Source organism: Drosophila pseudoobscura, chromosome X, assembly GCF_009870125.1.
Source record: "Drosophila pseudoobscura strain MV-25-SWS-2005 chromosome X, UCI_Dpse_MV25, whole genome shotgun sequence".
NCBI lineage: Eukaryota > Metazoa > Arthropoda > Insecta > Diptera > Drosophilidae > Drosophila > Drosophila pseudoobscura.
In genome coordinates this window covers 53,843,751-53,861,821 of record NC_046683.1, presented here as the reverse complement: position 1 = coordinate 53,861,821, position 18,071 = coordinate 53,843,751, and the positions used below count along the sequence as shown (strand labels likewise).

General features: G+C 44.0%; 2 protein-coding genes across 3 annotated transcripts; both read left to right on the top strand.

The window, feature by feature from the left end:
• The first annotated feature begins 4,463 nt into the window (after positions 1-4,463).
• On the top strand, positions 4,464-5,314 carry grim. The gene has a single exon (XM_001353943.4). The coding sequence runs from the start codon at positions 4,689-4,691 to the stop codon at positions 5,148-5,150; it is 462 nt and encodes a 153-aa protein (XP_001353979.2). The 5' UTR covers positions 4,464-4,688; the 3' UTR covers positions 5,151-5,314.
• Positions 5,315-9,016: 3,702 nt separating this feature from the next.
• Positions 9,017-11,312, top strand: LOC4813459 (mediator of RNA polymerase II transcription subunit 1). Of its 2 annotated transcripts, none has more exons than XR_004470312.1 (5): positions 9,017-9,371; positions 9,445-9,527; positions 9,596-10,958; positions 11,020-11,166; positions 11,199-11,312. XR_004470312.1 is itself a non-coding variant. In XM_033383875.1 (5 exons), the coding sequence occupies exons 1-4, from the start codon at positions 9,142-9,144 to the stop codon at positions 11,111-11,113; spliced, it is 1,770 nt and encodes a 589-aa protein (XP_033239766.1). In that variant the 5' UTR covers positions 9,017-9,141; the 3' UTR covers positions 11,114-11,155; positions 11,188-11,312. The 2 variants fall into 2 exon arrangements, 1 of the variants encoding a protein (XP_033239766.1); XM_033383875.1 differs by having other exon boundaries at positions 11,020-11,155; positions 11,188-11,312.
• The last annotated feature ends 6,759 nt before the right edge of the window (positions 11,313-18,071 follow it).

Genomic DNA, 18,071 nt, shown 5'->3' with positions numbered 1-18,071 from the left:
GTCAGGCAAAGTGTTTGACAAATGGCTTAAAAGGGCTAAGACAAAAAAGCATAGAAGGGAGAGTGCCAGGGGGGGAGGAGAAAGCTGACAACATACTAAAAACGTTGACAAAGTGTGTGTTGGCAAGTGTCAGGCCCAGACCCAGACCAGGGCCCAGATCCGGGCCCAGACCCGGGCACGCACATCCTTTGCATATGTGGCTAAGTGCGCGTGAAAGATAAATAATCATGTGATATCATCAGCACGAGTCGGGCGTTGGGGACGCCAAAAATTAATTTCATACATTTTAAAATTTCAATTTATTTTGCTCTGCACGAACGCGCAGCGTCTTCAGGCAGACAATGCCGCTGCCGAAGCCCCCCACACACCCCCAAGAACACCCCCGCCCACCCCCCATTCAAAGCCCAACCCTCTGCATGTGTCGTGTCCTCCTTTGGCTTTTGTTTTTCTTCTGCTCGTCCTTTTTTCACACTTGTCACTTGCATTTTTGACATTTCTGTTAGTCAAATGGGCAGCGGATGGAGCGGCTGGAGTCCGGAGTCCGGAGTACGTAAGGACACAAGAGTGATGACTGAGCGAAGAAAACTGTGCAGGCAGGCAGGGGCTGTGCTGGGCTGGGCTGGGGTGGGGTGGGGTGGCCCCGGGGCGGTATATGTCAGGTCCTTAATTAATTATGTGTATGCAGCAACCATTGCAATGACAGTGCCTGTAAAGTGCAGCTCTCTTTCTCTCGCACAAATCACATTAACCTTAAAGACCGGCACTCTGTTGTTGGATCATTGCGGAAGATTTCCGTCCTCTGGAAGTACAGTTACAGTTACAGTTAATGCAAAAATGCTTTTGATTGGATGATGGATGAGAGAATTACTAGGGTTTATCCAGGCAGATGACAGTTATTTATTTTAGTTTCAATTTTCGACTAATTGGGCATCGTTTCTCTTGCAATAATTTAATTTAACAAACAGAATGAGGGCCTAAGATGTCTCAGGTGTTGCCTTTGCATTCCCAAGCCTTAGAATTGATCTGCTTACCCCTTACCCAATGCCCATAAGTCTCCAATCAACTGATTCGAAGTAATCCCAAGCCAGGTAAGCCCCCGAGAGCCTTGCAGAATCGCAGAAGACTTCGAAAATGTTATCTTTGATGAACAAGAGCGTAAGAGCGTAAGAGCTTTCCATTCCCAAGCATTCCAATAGATCTAATTGTCTCTACCAATAAGTCTCCAACTTATTCCAGGTCTATATCCAAAATATAGGCCCACCTTCAAAGTCTTAGCCAGAATCACTCCTGGAAATATTCAAAATTATGAGAAGACATCGAAAATGTTCTCCTTGATGCAATCGTTCCATTCCCAAGCCTTCCAATAGATCTAATTACCAATAAGTCTCTCTACCCATAAGTCTCTAAGTGATCCCAGGTATTCCCATCAAAATCTAGACCCACCTTCACAGTCTTAGCCAGAAATGGTCCTGGAAATATTCAAAAATATGAGAAGACATCGAAAACTATCTCCTTGATGCAATCGTTCCATTCCCAAGCCTTCCACTCGATCTAATTGCCTCCATGATGCCTTTAGCCATCAATCTGAAATCAGGGGAACCCAGATCCACCCTTCCCCTAGTTCTGCCAAAAATATACCCCCACAGTGACTTGGCCGGTGAGGGGAAAACTTTTTATAGCTTTTTGATTAGTTTCTGACCCGAAAGATACCCACTGGGACGACTCTCCCGGCCCCGAGACGTACCCCAGAGAAGTCAATTTAAATTAAAAGAAACACGCGGAGCTGCATATTGAAATGTCCCTCTCGACTGGGGGGGCGGGGGGCCTGTGGCAGGGACCTTGGGGAGTTGGACGACACGTAACAAAAGTTAAATTGCAGGTATTTAAGCATTTTATACAAAATTCATCATCATCATCTGGCACTGCGAGTTAATGAAGAGCAGGTATATAGGGTGTCCCCTCCCCTCCCGTCCCCCCCCCTCCCGTCGCCCCCCGACTGGCTGGAGCACTTTCGTGTGCATTATTTAGCACCGTGGAAAAGTTCATAACTGCGCTACGCTCGTGAATTGTAATTTTTCTTTCAGCGCTTTCATTACTCCATCACTCGGCAGAAGAGGAAAAGCGAGCGAGGGAAAACTTTCTCCCGGCATCGGTCTGCGAGCCATTTATTATGCCATGAAATTTGAGCTAAAGCAACGGGTTGCAGGGAGTCCTTCCTTCTGGTACACCTTTTCCTCCTTCCTCCATCCTCCTACTTCCTACTTCAGTTTTATTATTTTCAAGTTAATGTTCATTTATGGTGGTTACACCTCGACTTTTCGCTGCTTTTGTTTAATTAGACGGTGTGGATTTTATTCAGGGGGGGTGGAGGGGGGGGGGGGGGAATGAGAATGGCGGAAGACGCCACCAGCTTTTAGCATTAGGAAGCCAAGTTGTTTGTGTTTAATTGCGGAAAATGGTAGAGTAAATTCGCTTAAGAAACGAGGAGAACGGGGTGAACGGGGGGACGGGCTGAACGGGGGGAGGTGTGGAAAGGTGGAGCCCCCCCCCCCTTCTGGTGGGTAGGGGCTTTGGGTCTACCATTTCATTCCGGAGTATCAAAAATATAATGAAAATTGGAAGCTTTCGTAGGCTTCTGGATTCTGGGGACCGACTCAGCAGAGCTCAAGGCAGCGATGCCGGAGAGCCAGAGGATGCTTTTGTCAGAGACGAAAGATATCTAGGTCTATGCTTAGTCCTTGCTATAGCCTATCCCTATCTGCCTTAATAAATATCTTCTTAAATTCCGATTTCCAAAGACTTTCCACCTCATTTGGTGGCACAAAAATCATGGCACGCACGCCGCCAAATCGATAGCCAACGACCTTGACTAAAGCTCTGCCTGGGACATAACGAGCACGTGCTGTCGACTGTGTCAAGTTCCGCCCACATTGCCGAGGAGGAGACTGTTGCCGCTGCTCCCTAAACGAATTCCATTGTCAAGGTCGCACGCACAAAAAGCCACCCACCCACCCACAAGACCCGCAAGAAGCAGGGAATGCCGGCCGGCATGGCCTTGGCAAAGCTTTGCCCGGGTAGGAGCACACACGGCCTTGGCCATGGCCTTGAAGCGACGATGCCCCTAGCAACAAGGAAGTGGAAAAACTCGTTGGAGAGTGGGGGGTGGGGCTCGATTGGCATTTCGGTTCTGCTCCCTCGGAATCTTTTTCTAAAATGTAACAACTTGAATGGCATTTATGTAGGGGACCCAGAGATCCACCAGGGGTGTAGCTTCCAAGGGGGGTCTAAGGAGGTCTAGGGAGGTCTAGGAAGGTCTAAAGAGGTCTAAGGAGGTCTAGGGGGTCCAAGGGAGAATAATACGCGTCCCAGCTACAGCTCCTTTAGATACAATGTTATGCCCCTTGGTTGGGCCCCCCCTTTGGTTAGCTGCACCCCTGCCTCTGTGGCAAAAACTATCCAGGAAATGCTTATCCTAATGGATGAGCTGCAGTTCTCAGAGCCACTTGGGGGAGACACCAAACACACTGCAAGGTCGCAGCTGGAGCTGATTCTGATTCTGATTTAGTTTGAAGGTCAGCCCCATTAGGGTATCCCTTGGGGTGGGTCAAGTTGAAGGTTGGGCCTGGACTTGGGTTGGGCTTGGACTTAGGAAAAGCATTGCTTAAGCATTGGGGCTCCCTCTTTGGAAAAGGTTGAAGTTGAAGGAGGTTTGGCTCTCGAAGGAGATTCTGGGTTGAAGGAGGTTCTGCACCAGTATTTATTGAAGAATGTATTCCAGATTAAAATAGTAGCGGCAAGGACCGCGGCTCTCCTTCTTCTCCGCCAGGAGGCGCACACTGTACGAGGAAAAGTGTGAAAGAGAGAGATAGAATGAGTTCTAGAGCACAAAAAGGTTTGACTAAGGAAAGTGAAAACGGATACTCGTATATTTCAAAGAAATATAAACAGTAAGGCTAGGAACTTCCAAACAATTGTTGATTCAAGCAAGCGACTCGATTTTCGAACTTCCCCGCCGGAGTGCGCCCGCAGTAAACCCCTCTTTCGAGTTCGACTTTGGACTTCACGCAGGCGTTGCTCAGCCTTACGTTACGTTTGACGTAAGGCTCTCTCTCTCTCTCAACGCTCTCTCGCTTCCTTGGTGCCCCCCGCTGCCCGCCCCGCTCTCCTCACCGCCGCGACAGAGCAAAGGTAACGCGACTTTCCGCTTTGGGGTGGCGGGCAGGCCGACTGTCTGGGTGTCGGGGTGGTTGTGCCCGCTGGTGGTGTGAGGGTCTGTGGTTGGTGGTTCAATTGGTTGGCTGTTGGCATAAACAAAGCGCCCGGGGGGTGGGTGACATTTACCATTTGCCACAGAGAGCGACAGAAGCGACAGAGAGAGAGAGAGAGAGCGCGCGCGCTGCACAGAGGGCGGGCAAGGAGCGAGCCGCAGCTCAGCTATTTTATAAATGCGAGTGCCGTCAGGATGTCGACATTCAGTCCACGCTAAACCCTCGACAAGGCAACAGCCCAGTGCACCCGGAAGCGAATTTCCACGAGCAGAAAGTTTCGTCGAAAAGCGTACAAGTTTTCCCGCCAAATGTGACACTTCTATATAAATATATTTTTTTTTGGAAACCACAAAACAAAAAAAGACCAAAAGTGCATCAAGTGAAGCGAGAGAGAGAAATTCGAAATATATTCAATAAACAATGGCCATTGCATATTTCATACCCGACCAGGCCCAACTGCTGGCCAGAAGCAATCAGCAAAGTGCTCAACAGGCCGCCGCCTCAACAGGAGCCGTGCCCCAGCAGCCAGGACAACAGCCAGGACAACAGGCAGGACAACAGCAGGCAGGACAACAGGCACCGCAGCCGCAGACGAGTCAGCAGCGACAGCAACGTCCACAGTTCCGTGCCAACATATCCGTGCCTCTGGGCCGGCAGCAGGGAGCCATGAGCATGTCCGAGTTCGGCTGCTGGGACCTTCTGGCCCAGATCTTCTGCTATGCCCTCAGAATCTACAGCTACAACTCCAGCCAGCGCCGGCCCACGGTTATTCAGATCTCCTTCGAGATCAGGAGTGGCGGCCAGGAGGAGGAGCAGCAGCAGGAGGAGGATCAGGAGGAGCACCAGGCGGATGCGACTGATGCCACAGGCAAGGGCAACTGAACGCCTGGCAACGGCAACGGGAACGGGACGGTGGAACACTAAAGCGAGATTCTCTTTAGTTTCGGTGGCGGCAGGCTCAATCAAAGCGCATTGTGATTTTTTTTTTTTTTTTGGGAATTGGACAGGACACGCGACGGTGGTGGAGTTTTGTAAAAAAAAAAAAAGAAATAAAAAGAAAAAATTGGATATTTCCAAAAAAATTAAAAGATTTGAAAATACAAATTTTTTTAACTATTTTTGAGAAGGAAAATTAATTAAGAGAGAGACGGAGAGAGAGAGGGAGAGAGGAAAATTCAAAATTTGTCATCGATTTGCTGAAAGTGATATTTGATTGTTGGTTACTTTTTTTGGGTGTCAAATTTTCGGTTTTCAATTTTTGGGAATTAATTTTAAGGCAACGGTTTCCGGGCTTTTGGTTCAAAAACAATTCTCAAACAATTTTTTTTTTACCAAGCAGTAATTACTCATAAATCATTAATCAGTGTCTACAAAAAAAATAAGGAATATTGTATACTCGTATAAGGCCCCCCCCCCCCCTGCCCCCCACACACACCCACACACACATACACAAATATCGTATTCAACTATAAAAACTATTGTCAAATTTTTGCATTTCAACTACTTACAAAATACCATAAATATAGCGAATATACAACAACAACAAACAGAAGAAGAAGATAAAAATAAACTATAGAGTACAGATCTACCATACAATACGGAACCAAACAGCAGATAAAGATGCAACAGACAACAAAAGGACAACAAATCAATTGTACAAAATAGACTTAAGCAGACTTTAACAATTTTTATATGTATACAAAAACAAAATATTACAAATAATGAATGAATATAACAAAACTAAATGTCAATAAACTATTTGCAAGAGAGAACCGCCGAGAACAGAAGAAAGCCAAAAAGCTGAGGAAACCCTCCCCCCCCCCGAGATGAAAAAATTTCAAACACAACAACAACAAAAGAGAAGAGAGAATTTTTAAGCAATTTTGATACAATTAACACAAAACAACAACAAGAAAATATTTGAAAATTATTATTGATTTTAGCGAAATTCAAAATATTATTATTTCCATTTTTGGCATTGAAAATTAAATCATTATACGAAAAATTAATCGAATGTATAAATTAACATTTAAACACCACAATTTTTATATGAAAAAAAAAACTTAAATTAAATACAATTTTATAAAAAAAAAATATACACCATTTATTTTATTTCAATTAAATGGGGAAGAATTCTTTTTTACAGATATTCCGTGAAAACTTAAATTTTCAGTGTCCATTGAGAGTTTGGCATTTTTTAAAAGTGTAAAAAATTGGGGAAACTTGATGGAATATATTTAAAGACCCTCTTGAAATATTGGCTCGAAAAAGCACTTGGAATTCAAGAATTGCAGCGATTTGTCATATATTTTGTGCAGCAGCGGGTTAGAAGTTAATCCAAAAAGTGATTGAAAATATTCAAGGGCAGTGAATACTTTTGTGATTATTTGGAGAGTACATTTCTGAATATATTCCAGGCAGAATATTGCCTACAAATTCCATTTTTGCCTATAGTTTGTGGTCGTTGATTGTGGGAAAGAAGAGCTAGTACTGGTGGAATTTATTAGGAGCTTAAATAATAAATTATGGAGCGGTTGATGTCGTGAGAAATCAATGAAGAGGAAGCAACCAACAGGGGCATGAAATGGACCTTTCTTTTCCTTCGAGATAGAGATTTCTGTAACTCAGGCTGCAATTTTCTGGCATAGAAAATATTATTATTTATTTATTTATTATTCGGCAACGGAATCAAATAATCCTTAACAGGCTTAGTCTGAACTTATTTCTATCTGAAATAATAATAATAATTATTAAATTAATAATTACAAAGAGGTATTAATAATCAAAGGCATATATTTTGCACAGAATTCCGATAAGAACCAGTTTTTTCTGCTTTCGAACGATTTTTTTATAATCTTATTATTTTCTGTTTTTTACAATTAAAAATTTCCTGAATAAAGTGCACAGAAATACATATTTTTATGTGAAATTTGTAAAAGAAAACGTGCGACTACAGGAAATTATATTTCCTATAATATTTTTTACTTGTTTCAAAAGGAAGACCATATTTTGTCCCCTAACCCTTTGGGGCGGCGAACAAACGATTCATTCATCCAAGCAGCCATCCAGCGAAAGCAAACATTTAGCGATCTTAATCGTGAAAACCAATATGTCACCTTTAAGGGGAAAAACACAGAGCACTTTCCCGTTGTGTCATGCCAGGCCTGGCCAGGCACACTCCCCAAGCAAAAGGGTTAAACGGGTTACGCTTAACCGCAGATCAGAGTCTTGGTCGCAAAATACCGCGAGTCATCGGGGTCGTGGTCGTGGTCGTGGTCGTACACCCCCCGAGAACCCATTTAACCCCAGCAGCAGACAACAAAAAACAAAAAAGTGTAACATCTGTGGAAGGAAACGATCTGCGGCGCCAGATACGTTCGCGCCAGTCAAATAATAATTATGCAAACCTTTCGGGCCGCTAATTTGCCGCCTATCTTAATTTAAATCGCGCTCAAAAGCGCAGTGAAACACATACAAAAAAAAAATATTGTTTAATTGTCGTGACATGACAATAAGCGACCCTGGAAATTAGGGTACTTTCCACAAGGCTCGCTCGGGGGAACCTCGTCCTTTTCCTTTTTTTTGCGTGCTTGATTTTTTGGCAACGATAAGCGAGGCCTAAATTATAGGGTATGCAAATGCTCTTACTTGGGTGTCGGGTCGGTCGCGTGTCCGCTGGGCTGCTGCCTTTTGTACACGAATTCTTTTTAGCGCCTGCCCCGACAGAGACACAGTTTATGATAACATATTTGTAGTTAATTTAGTTAAATTAGTAGCGCATATGCTGGGCGGTGGGGCACAGGTTGTTGCACGGCATGGAACTGTAGAGGTAGAGTTTTAGCCAAAGAAAAAAGACATTATGATCGAATGGTTTTAACTAGATTTGCACAGAGAAATTGTGACAATAATAATGCTTTCACTCACATACAAAATATTTGATTGAAGTACATATATTTTAAAATGAAAATTCATGTATTTAAAATTTAAAATAAATCGAATTTACATTGAAAATATTTTTGACCGTTGTATAAGTGGCTCTAACAGTAGCAGCAAACAAATACATAATTGTATGTGTGAAAATATTTCATAATAAAATATAAATTAAATAAAAAATAATAATTCAAAAAAATAAAAATAAATAATAAAGAAGCATAAATAAAAAAAATTATAATAATAAATAAAAAAAAAAAAATATTGATAATAAATAAATAAAAATATAAAGTAAAAATATAAAATAAAATATAATAATAAATAAATAAAAAATAAATACATTTAAAAACAAATAATAATAATACATATATAAAGAAATAATATTAATAAATATATAAAAAAAAATAATAATAATAAATATATAAAAAAATAATAATTATAAATAAATAAAATAAAAAAATATTTATTATTAAAAATTTAAATATCATGAACTTGTTTCTCTTGCTCCGATCTGACCATCTTCATTTTAGCGCATGATAATAGGAATCAATCAACACCAATCAGCGCTTTCGGATGAGCGAAATAATTCAGACTTAGCCAGATATCGGCTCGTGCTCGAGTTCAAGACAAAGAAAAGAAGTGGATGTAAAATAAATACATTTCATAGGGACTCGTAAATAAAATATTCTTCGATTAGATACAATTTTTTATCTACCCGTTAGATGTATTACGTATATTTCACACTAAAATCCAAGTTTATTTTTACGAGTTTAAAGCATATTTTTACTACTATATTTTTAGAATATTTTTGCAACTGAGTAGGATCTGATATTTACGTTATAGTGTGCTTTGATTTGAAATTGGAAAATGAGGTAGGAATTTTTCGACACGAGAACTTTTAACATCTTAGAGCACCTTGGAAGCAGAGGGTCTCCGAGCAGCAATGGCCAGCAGTTCGGACGATAGCAGCGACGAGATCGAGGACGACTTAAACGATGAAAACCGCCAGATACTGAAATCAATTGACAGCCTTGAAGACCAATACAAGACATACAGGCCGAAGGACGCCGAAGAAAATGAAAATAGTGCAAATATAGGACCGATCCAGTCTTGTCCGTATTCAAACGCATCGAAGGAACGTTCGGACAAATCGAAGCGCACGAGTAGGCATTTGTAAGTGGCACATTCGTTGTCTGTCTGTTGTATTCAACATTGTATTGTAATATCGAGTTCTCCGGACTTGTAGCCTAAATTATCGCATAGCTTCGGGGCAAGGGCAGCAGCAGCAGAGCACCGTCATGGCACATCAGGGCTATAGCTTCAGTGAATGTGAGACCCTCTTATCCGTATCGCAGGGAAAGACAGCCCCTAACCGCATCGTATTCCCTCCAAACTAGATCCCATCTGCAGAAACAGCTCGTGTGCACAGATCGAGAACGACTCCTACGTGTCGCAGAGCGAGAGCTGCTTCTGGGCCGGCGAGGCCGGAGGCAACAGCCGGCCACTGCCCGAAAGCGGCTCGCGATCGGACGACACCATTGTCAATCGTCCGGGTGTGTGCGCCACATCAGGCGGCGAGGAGCAGTCGGACATCTCGGCCCAGTGCTCGTGCCTGGGCTCTTGCTGTTGCTGTCGAATGCCGGAGCCGATTGGCCCCGGACAGGAGCTGGCGTCGCCGGGTCCCATGACCTTTGCGCCCTTTCCGTTCATGCCCATGGGCATGCCCATGTTCTGCCCAGGAAACGGCGGGCCTGCAGGTGGGATGTACGCCATGTCAGCCTCAGCGAATGGGATGTACGCCATGCCTGCCTCAGCGAATGGGATGTATGCCATGACAGCAGCAGCAGCAGCACCGGCAGCAGCCATGGGCATGGATCAGGACGCAGTGGCAGGACGTGGTGCGGCGGGCCAGGCGCCAAGCAATTCCGAGGTCAACAGCAGCTACAACAACGCTGGACCCTCGCCGAGTGGCTACTCGGGCATGTCGGGCAATGCTGCTCAGCCTTCAGCCCCGATGGGCAGCTATCCGGTAATGCCCGGGGCCTACCATCCGTCCATGGCTGGGCCCGGCGCAGACCAGAACTCGCAGGGCCCTGATGCTGCTGCCGCCTACGATTATGTGCAAAAGTATAACCAAAGTATTCAGCAGTTTTTGGCCACGGCCGAGCAGAACGCTCAGCAGTCCTTGGCCCAGGCCCAGGCCCAGGCCCAGCATGCCAATCCACAGGTGTTCAACAATCTCCAGCCAGGTATGCCGCCAGGCCTTGCCCCCGCAGGCGCTATGGGAGCTCAGCCATATTATCCGGGCCTTCAGGAGGGCTTCGCCAATAGCTCGATGGGCCCTCCACAATACTTCCCCAATGCCATGTCGATGGGGATGCCGTCCATGCAGCCCACAGCCCTCTATGGCATGAATTCAGCCAGCAGCAGCAGCAGCAGCAGTAGCAGCAGCAGCAGTGCCTACTACGGCTCGCAAGGGCTCTCTGCGGGCGGCGCCTTCAACGATTCTCTGCAGACCCAAACGGTGTACTCCACGGACTATAAGCCCTTTGCGGCACAGGGCAATAATTTCAATCACTTTCCCAACGGCATAGACATTGGCTTGCCAGCCGATTCCTGTCCGGCCTACGGCTCCGTGGGCCCTGTACCGGGACCTGGTGCCGGTGTCCCGCCTGAGATGTGCAGCCAGCTCTATGGCATGGGCATGGGCATGGGCATGGATGTGGGCAACAGCTCAGCCTATCCCCTCAGTCAAATGAGGTGAGAAAATGTAGTATATTTTGTAGAGGATTTCCTCACTATATCCGGCCTGGTCTTTCAGCTATGCGAGCTATCCCTGCGAGATGCCAATGCCGGGGGCACCGTCTGCCGGTGGCTATCTTCCCTCGTTCAATATGTCTGGCAAATCAATCTAGATTGGAAGAAACCTCTTAATTCTCACCGAAAAACTCTCTAAAATGCCATCGGGGTCACCGAAAAACTCTCTAAAATGCCAACGGGGTCACCAAAAGCCACTCAAAGCCACACACCAAATATTTCTCTAACTAAATTCAATTCAAAATCAATGTAAATCGAAATTATCTGCTCAAAAATACAAAATAGGCAAATAGAAAACTGTGTTGAGAAAATTTATATACATCGGGGTCACCAGAGCCACACAGAGCTATCATTTCAACTGCAAAAAGCTGAGCAAAGCCATTAACCCCTCGTGAAAGCCCTCACAGAACCTGAACTTCTTGTGGCATGCACTTTAAGTCAAAGCTAATTACAGTTAGCCAGAGCCCTAGCCAGAGCCCGGGCCCGAGTCTATTGATTTTAGCAGTAAAGTACACTAACCCATGAAAGAACACACACACACAACCCTCGGCTGGGCACACAACCAACATTTGCTGACCCACTTTCCACCCACTAGCCGGAAAAGGGTCGGACAAACAACGCCTACGAATGCGAAATTCTAGAAAAGTGGGACACAAGTGAAACGCAATATGGCCACAAACGGAGCTCCCTTAAAGATACAGATATCCCGCCCACAAGTGGCTTGTGTCGAGGAAGCGCCAAATCAAATATCAAAGTGCCCGACACTGAGGGCCAGAGCGAGAGCTTTGCCAGCCAGTTAATTGTTTGATGTTTAAGACCGTGGCAAAGGCAAAGCCTTCTTCAGATTGTGGTATTGACATTTACTATGGGCTTCATTAATCTTGGCCAGGAGTGGAAAAACCTAAACTAAAATCAAAAAAATAAAGAACGTGTGTCAACACCCACAAAACCGCAGGAGGTCGGTGGAATGCAGGGGAATATTTTCGAAAAAAGAAAGAACCTTTGAGAAATGAAATGATTTGAACAGACAAGAGTACGGCAACACCTTAAATTAGTGGAAAAGAAGTCATTCGGAGAGGTAACTCCTTCGATTTCTACGGACAGATTGAAGGCGAATATGATTAATGATCCATTGGGAATTTGTTTGACCAGAGCTGCAACAATTGCGCTTCATTATCCGAACCAAACCGAACCGAACGACCATCGAACGGCAGTCAATTACCGGGCAGTCGACAGACTCGTTTTTCTCTGTTTTTATCCCATGACCAGACCCAAACCCAGGCCCATACCCAGGCCCAAACCCACTCCTCTGGCTATCCATAGATCGGGTGTTGTTGTCAATGTCCTGCTGCGCTATTATTTGTCTTGTGTGTGTGTGAGACTCTGGCTGGTATAAATTGCTGTACGCCACTTTTGGGTCATTAACAAAATTGAAAGAAGGCAGAAGACCGACCAGCGACCTCCCATTAAATCAGTGCCACCTATTTTGGTAGCTCCATGGGAGGCTTACGCTCCATGGGTGATGTGGAGCAGAGAAAGCTAGCTTCTATTCTAAACAAAAATCAAGCAAAAAAAGAATAATAACAAATAATTAATTAATAAATATATCTTAAACCTATTTGAAGGTTCATAAATTGTGTAAGTGCTCTCCAATAACCCTTTTTCCCAGCCAACAACTCAATCCGGGGTAGAGAGAGAGAGAGAGAGAGAGAGAGAGAGGAAGAGGCGGCACGAGAATGGCTCGCTTCTTACCCAAGGACATGGGATTTAATCAAGGGCATGTGACTTCAAGTAGGTAGCAGGCAAATGTCCAGGCAAGACAATAAAGAAGAAAGGAGACCAAAAAGGGATCAGAGTTTACGCGATTGCCTTTCACTTCGGAAGGAAGGACGTGCGGACGGTCGGAGAGAAATCAAAGCGTTACAAATTTGCCAGGGCACGGAGACCCTGTGATACTTTCACTAAGCGAGGGATACACGGACACGGATTAGAGGGCAGGCACGTGACAGAGCCCGGACCGGCCAGACCTTTGTCTTGTATCGAAAGCCGATTATGGCCAGGGTCGGGCCCGTAGGCGATTTACACTTCATTATTATGAGTTATGACCCCGGAGTGCCATCAAGGACAATGGATTGGTCGGGCGGGCTGGTCAGACTACTCGACGACTGGTCGACTGGTCATCGCTTAATTATGTCACTCTTTTTGGGCGAAAGTTATTAATTTCTGCTTTCTCTCCGCCCGATTCCATGCAAATCGATTTGTCGCTCGTCTCCATATCGATATCGTTCGACATCTGAAGGCTGTGACCAATTCCGGACACGCGCCGCCAACAGATCAAAGTGAGGAAAATTCTACAGAGGGGGAGGGAGGGATGGTTCGGTCTCATCGCATCCCCATCCCCATACCATATCCCTATGCAAATCAAACAAAAACAAATTCAATAAATGTGCTTGGACATAGGTCAATGGCTGCCACTTAGTCGAATGTCAATGGCTGTCTGCTTAGCCTGGGAACATTTATCCCCGCATCGGATTCGAGTTCTCTCTGCCTCGAAGAACCTCCAACTGACAGTCGGACAGATGTGGATGGGCAGATCAAGTATGACAAGGATTGGGATAGTCAGTCTTACCTCAAAGTGTGTTCCGAAACGGAACAGAAATCGTTAAAAGAACACTAATTGATTTTTCGGAAATTAAAATAAAAATCATACGAATCGCAAAGCATTTTTAAAACATTTTTTTATGAATGAAGTCGGCCCTATACAATATTTGGGTAATATTATTGATGGTTTTCACAGTCTTTAGAGTAGGTATAAGACTACATATTATCACTCAAAAACGCGTTTAATATAATTTTGAATATTATTCCAATGAAAATTATTGAAGTGACAATTTTTCTTAACTGAAAACATTTTGATTTTAGGAAAACAAATTCCCAAAAAGTGGAATTTAAGTAGAATTTAATATTTTTAAAATATAATATATTTGGAGAATTTTTATATGTATGTATATATATATATATTTTTTTTTTGTATAAAGAATATTAAATGGAACTATTTTTAAATTTAATATATTTAGAGAATTTTTATATTTTGTTTGATACAGAATATTTAAAGTAACTATTTTTAAATTTAATATATTTAGAGAGTTTTTATTTATTTATTTTATTATTTTATATATTTTTGTATTATTTATTTATATTTAAAGAACTTCTTTATTTCAAATATTTGTATGAAACACGAGTTGAGCTCCATAGATCCATATAGGACCTCACACTGGAGAGTCCCGGCATCTTTCTCACGGAGTTTAAAGTCTTTTCCAGCGCCCTTCCACTTCATAAATTCCCTCGAAACGACACGAAGAACCCTTTGGCTAAGTGGCAACACATCAAGGGGGGGGGGGGGGGGAGCATCGTTGGGCGTTGCAAATTGGCCGACGGCAAATTACACACACCAACTGCTTGCAAGAAATTTGCAAACAATATTGATTTCGTAGCTATCAAAATAAAAATTAATCAATGCACTTAAAAGTGAAAAACAAAAATAAAGAAGCAAACTCAATGACGTGGAAAGGTGTGTTGCGGGGAGGGAAGGGAAACGCAACGAAACCCTTTTTAAAAAAACACAAAACCCTCCCTCTCCGGGACTTTAAAGTACTTCACTAATTTATAACTTATGACCTCTATGCCCATGGACAATTTTCCATGCCACTACAAAGCAGAGCAAAAAGCCAAACTTTGACATGAGTGGCGGTCGGTTGCATAAACCATAATCATTGTACATGTGTGTGTGTGTGTGTAACGTAACCCCTTCTTCAGATCCCCTACGAAAATAAACCCTTCAGCCGGGACATGTGTGTGTTGGTGTGCGTGTGTGTGTGTGTGTGTGTGTGTGCACCCTCCTCGCGCACATGTCAGCAAGGGAATTAATCGAAGAGAAGTGATTTATTTAGCGCTCGGACAGACGCAACGCTTCAATGACCCAAAGGAAAAAAGGGTTATGCTATGCTATTCCTCCGTCTCCAGCGTTTTCAATTCGCACCCAAATCAAATTTAAACTGTTTTCAAAACTGCACCGAGAACAGTTACGGTTGCCTCTCCCTCCCTCTCCCTCTCTCTGGCTGGGCCACCAGAGGGTTGATGTTGGTCCCTCTGCACTTTTTTTTTTTTTTGCTTTTTCTTTTGGTTAATTTTGGGTTTTTTACTGTGTGAAATTTTGTTGCCTATTGCACTTTTTTTCTCCTTAAATTCACACTGCATTTTATAGAGAGAGAGGGAGAGAGAGAGAGAGAGAGGGGATGTTGTGAGCGGCTCCTTTCAAAATATTTATGACTTTTTGCTCTTTATGGTTTTTCTTCGAGATTTGATTGATTCGAGTGGGAATGTTGTGATGCATTCAATTTGCAGTAAATTTGCAGCAATTAATAAAATCGAAAAATCGCCAAAAACCATAAAAAAAAGGTATACAAAATTCTTTTATTGTGAGAACTTTCCCACAGAACAGCTGCAAGCCTGCCAGGGAAACGAAGCTGAGAATATTCTTAAAAACTCTAAAGATACAAGCTGAAACGGTAGGATTTATGCGGTTTATTTTCCCATAAAAAACTAAGCAAAATGTTGCAGGAAATCAAAGAAAAACACGTGAGAAGTGAAGCAAAACGGAAAAACTTACCGGTTGTCATTATGGTATATGATTTGCTTTTAGGTACATACACGATCAAATTGGCCAGCCGCCTGCTGAATAAATTATGGAATTCGGCACACCACACGCTTTAGAAAGGGGAAGGGGGGGAGGGGGGGGGACTGGAAGCAGAGATAACAGTGCAGCGGCGCGGGCGGCTCGGAGCTTCGTCGAAAACGAGAGCGAATGACCAAGAACATGATGAAATTATGGGCACGATCTCGCTATGCGATTTCTTTTCGGTAACTTCGTTTAAGAAAGAGAAGCGCAGCAGAGCAGCGTAGCGTAAGAAAGAGGAGCGCAGCAGAGGAGTGCAGCAGAGGAGTGCAGCAGAGGAGCGCAGCAGAGGAGTATAGCAGAGGAGCGCAGCAGAGCAGCGTAGCGTAAGAAAGAGCAGCGCAGCAGAGCAGCGAATGCTAGTCAAAGCTCGGTTTGCAGATCGGTCTTCGTTTCTCCTCGTCTCCCTACCCACTTCCCACAGCAAAGACCGATAGCGAAAATGTGCGGCCGAGCAAGAGCATAAGCATGTAGCTTTCTAGATCACAGAGTTAATGTAGGTCAGGGCCTCTCTCACTCTCACTCTCGCTTTCGTTCGCTGTTGTTAACATCAATATGCCTCTGTTCTGCTAGCTCGCTGTTAAATCTGCCGAGATTTGCAAACTGCGCTGTTGCTGCGCTGCCGCTCACGTACACACGTGTCGATCAGTGGCTGGCACCAAAGCAAAGTTCCGTTTTGCCTACAAAAACAAAGACAAAAAGTGAACAAGGGCGTGGCTACCTCTGGAGAATGCAGTATGGGCGATTATAAATGTCCACGGTTAACCTTTTTTCTTTAAAAAATAAACTATAAAAATATTTTATATACTATATTATGTTGTATATTGAATCGCCCTTCCAATCAAATATTTCATTCAGGCGCTACTGCCAGGCGCTACTTTATGAACCTTTACTAAACGGCATATCACATTTGTAACCCTTTAGGTGTGACCCCGACCCATTGCCGAATCCGGCCGCGCTGCCCTGCCCCTACCTGAACTAATAGGCGTGCGGCGTGCAATGTGCTGCATGCCACCGACTTTCAAAGAGAAATTGCATTTTGCGAAACTCAATTGGGTGGAACTAATTTCTTGGATGATCGCCGAAGCTGTGCTGCTGCCGCTGCTGCGTTGGCGTTGATTTTCCATTCGATTTTGACATATTTATTTGAACCGACGACCCTTTTGCAGAGGCGCAACCAATTGTTGGCTCTTTGTGGTGTTTACGGGCACTCGAAAAATCCTTATCACATATCCATATCCCTGACCAAAGGCCACTCTTTAAACGAGGCCTAATGACATCCGTTGCGAGGCAGGCAGCCAGAGAGTAGAAGTCCATTTATTGTTTTTCATTTCCTAATCGAGGCGGCATGTGTGTGTTGTGTGTGTGTGTGTGTTAGAGCCTTGTGTGTGGTTAAGGGTTGGCCCTTCCGCCGCGAAGCGATCAAAATTTACGATAAATGCTTTAAAAATTCTATACACCTCACAATGGGAACAAAGAAGTTTTTCATTCTGCCGTTAAGTGAGCATGGCCAACTGGATTTGTTAGAGATCATAAATTGTCCAACATGAAAATAGATTAGATGACATCATATGTGTGGAGTGCGAGTGCGAGTGCCCTTTGTGTTGCCCCCTGCAAAACATTCACATGTGAAGGAGTTCGATATGTTTTTGGGGGGTAGATTTCTTCAGGGAATAACTGCACCTGCTTGCAATGAGGGGTGGGGTAGGTGGGGACAAATCTCTGCCGCAAATTTGTAAGCAATTATTTGTATAGGCAAAACAAAAAAAAAAAGAGAAAGCCAACCATCATCAATCTCTGTCTCTACTCATAAAAGCGCATGCATTTAAATTAGACATTTAAGCCAACACTCTCTCTCCACCGCCACCCCCACCCCCACCCGCACCCCTTCGAAGGTGGGGAGCCAGAGAGAAGTGTCAGGAGCAGGACTCCCCGTCCGGGAAACGCTTAATAGGATTTTTACAATTTTTACTATTTTCCTTGCGGCAGTCGACAGTCGGCAGTCGACAGTCGCTACTGGTTACCAGTCGTCGCTCCTTTCTTTTCACGCTCTCTCCTTTTTTAATTTCCCAAAAAAAGGGTTTGAAAAATGCCAGCAGAGCGCACCCCTGGGTCGCACTGGAAATTCTTTTACACTTTTGTCTTTCTTTCTTTTTTTTCGTCGCTGTTGTTAGACACACAGGATATGGTTATTCCTGTTCCTGTTGTTAGGGTTTCATGCACCGCATAACATTAAAATTCAGATTTTGATTGATCATCCTGCCGGCGAGCGGAGGGAGGGGAGGGTATGGTGGAACGCCGCGAAGCGGAGGAATTTCAAT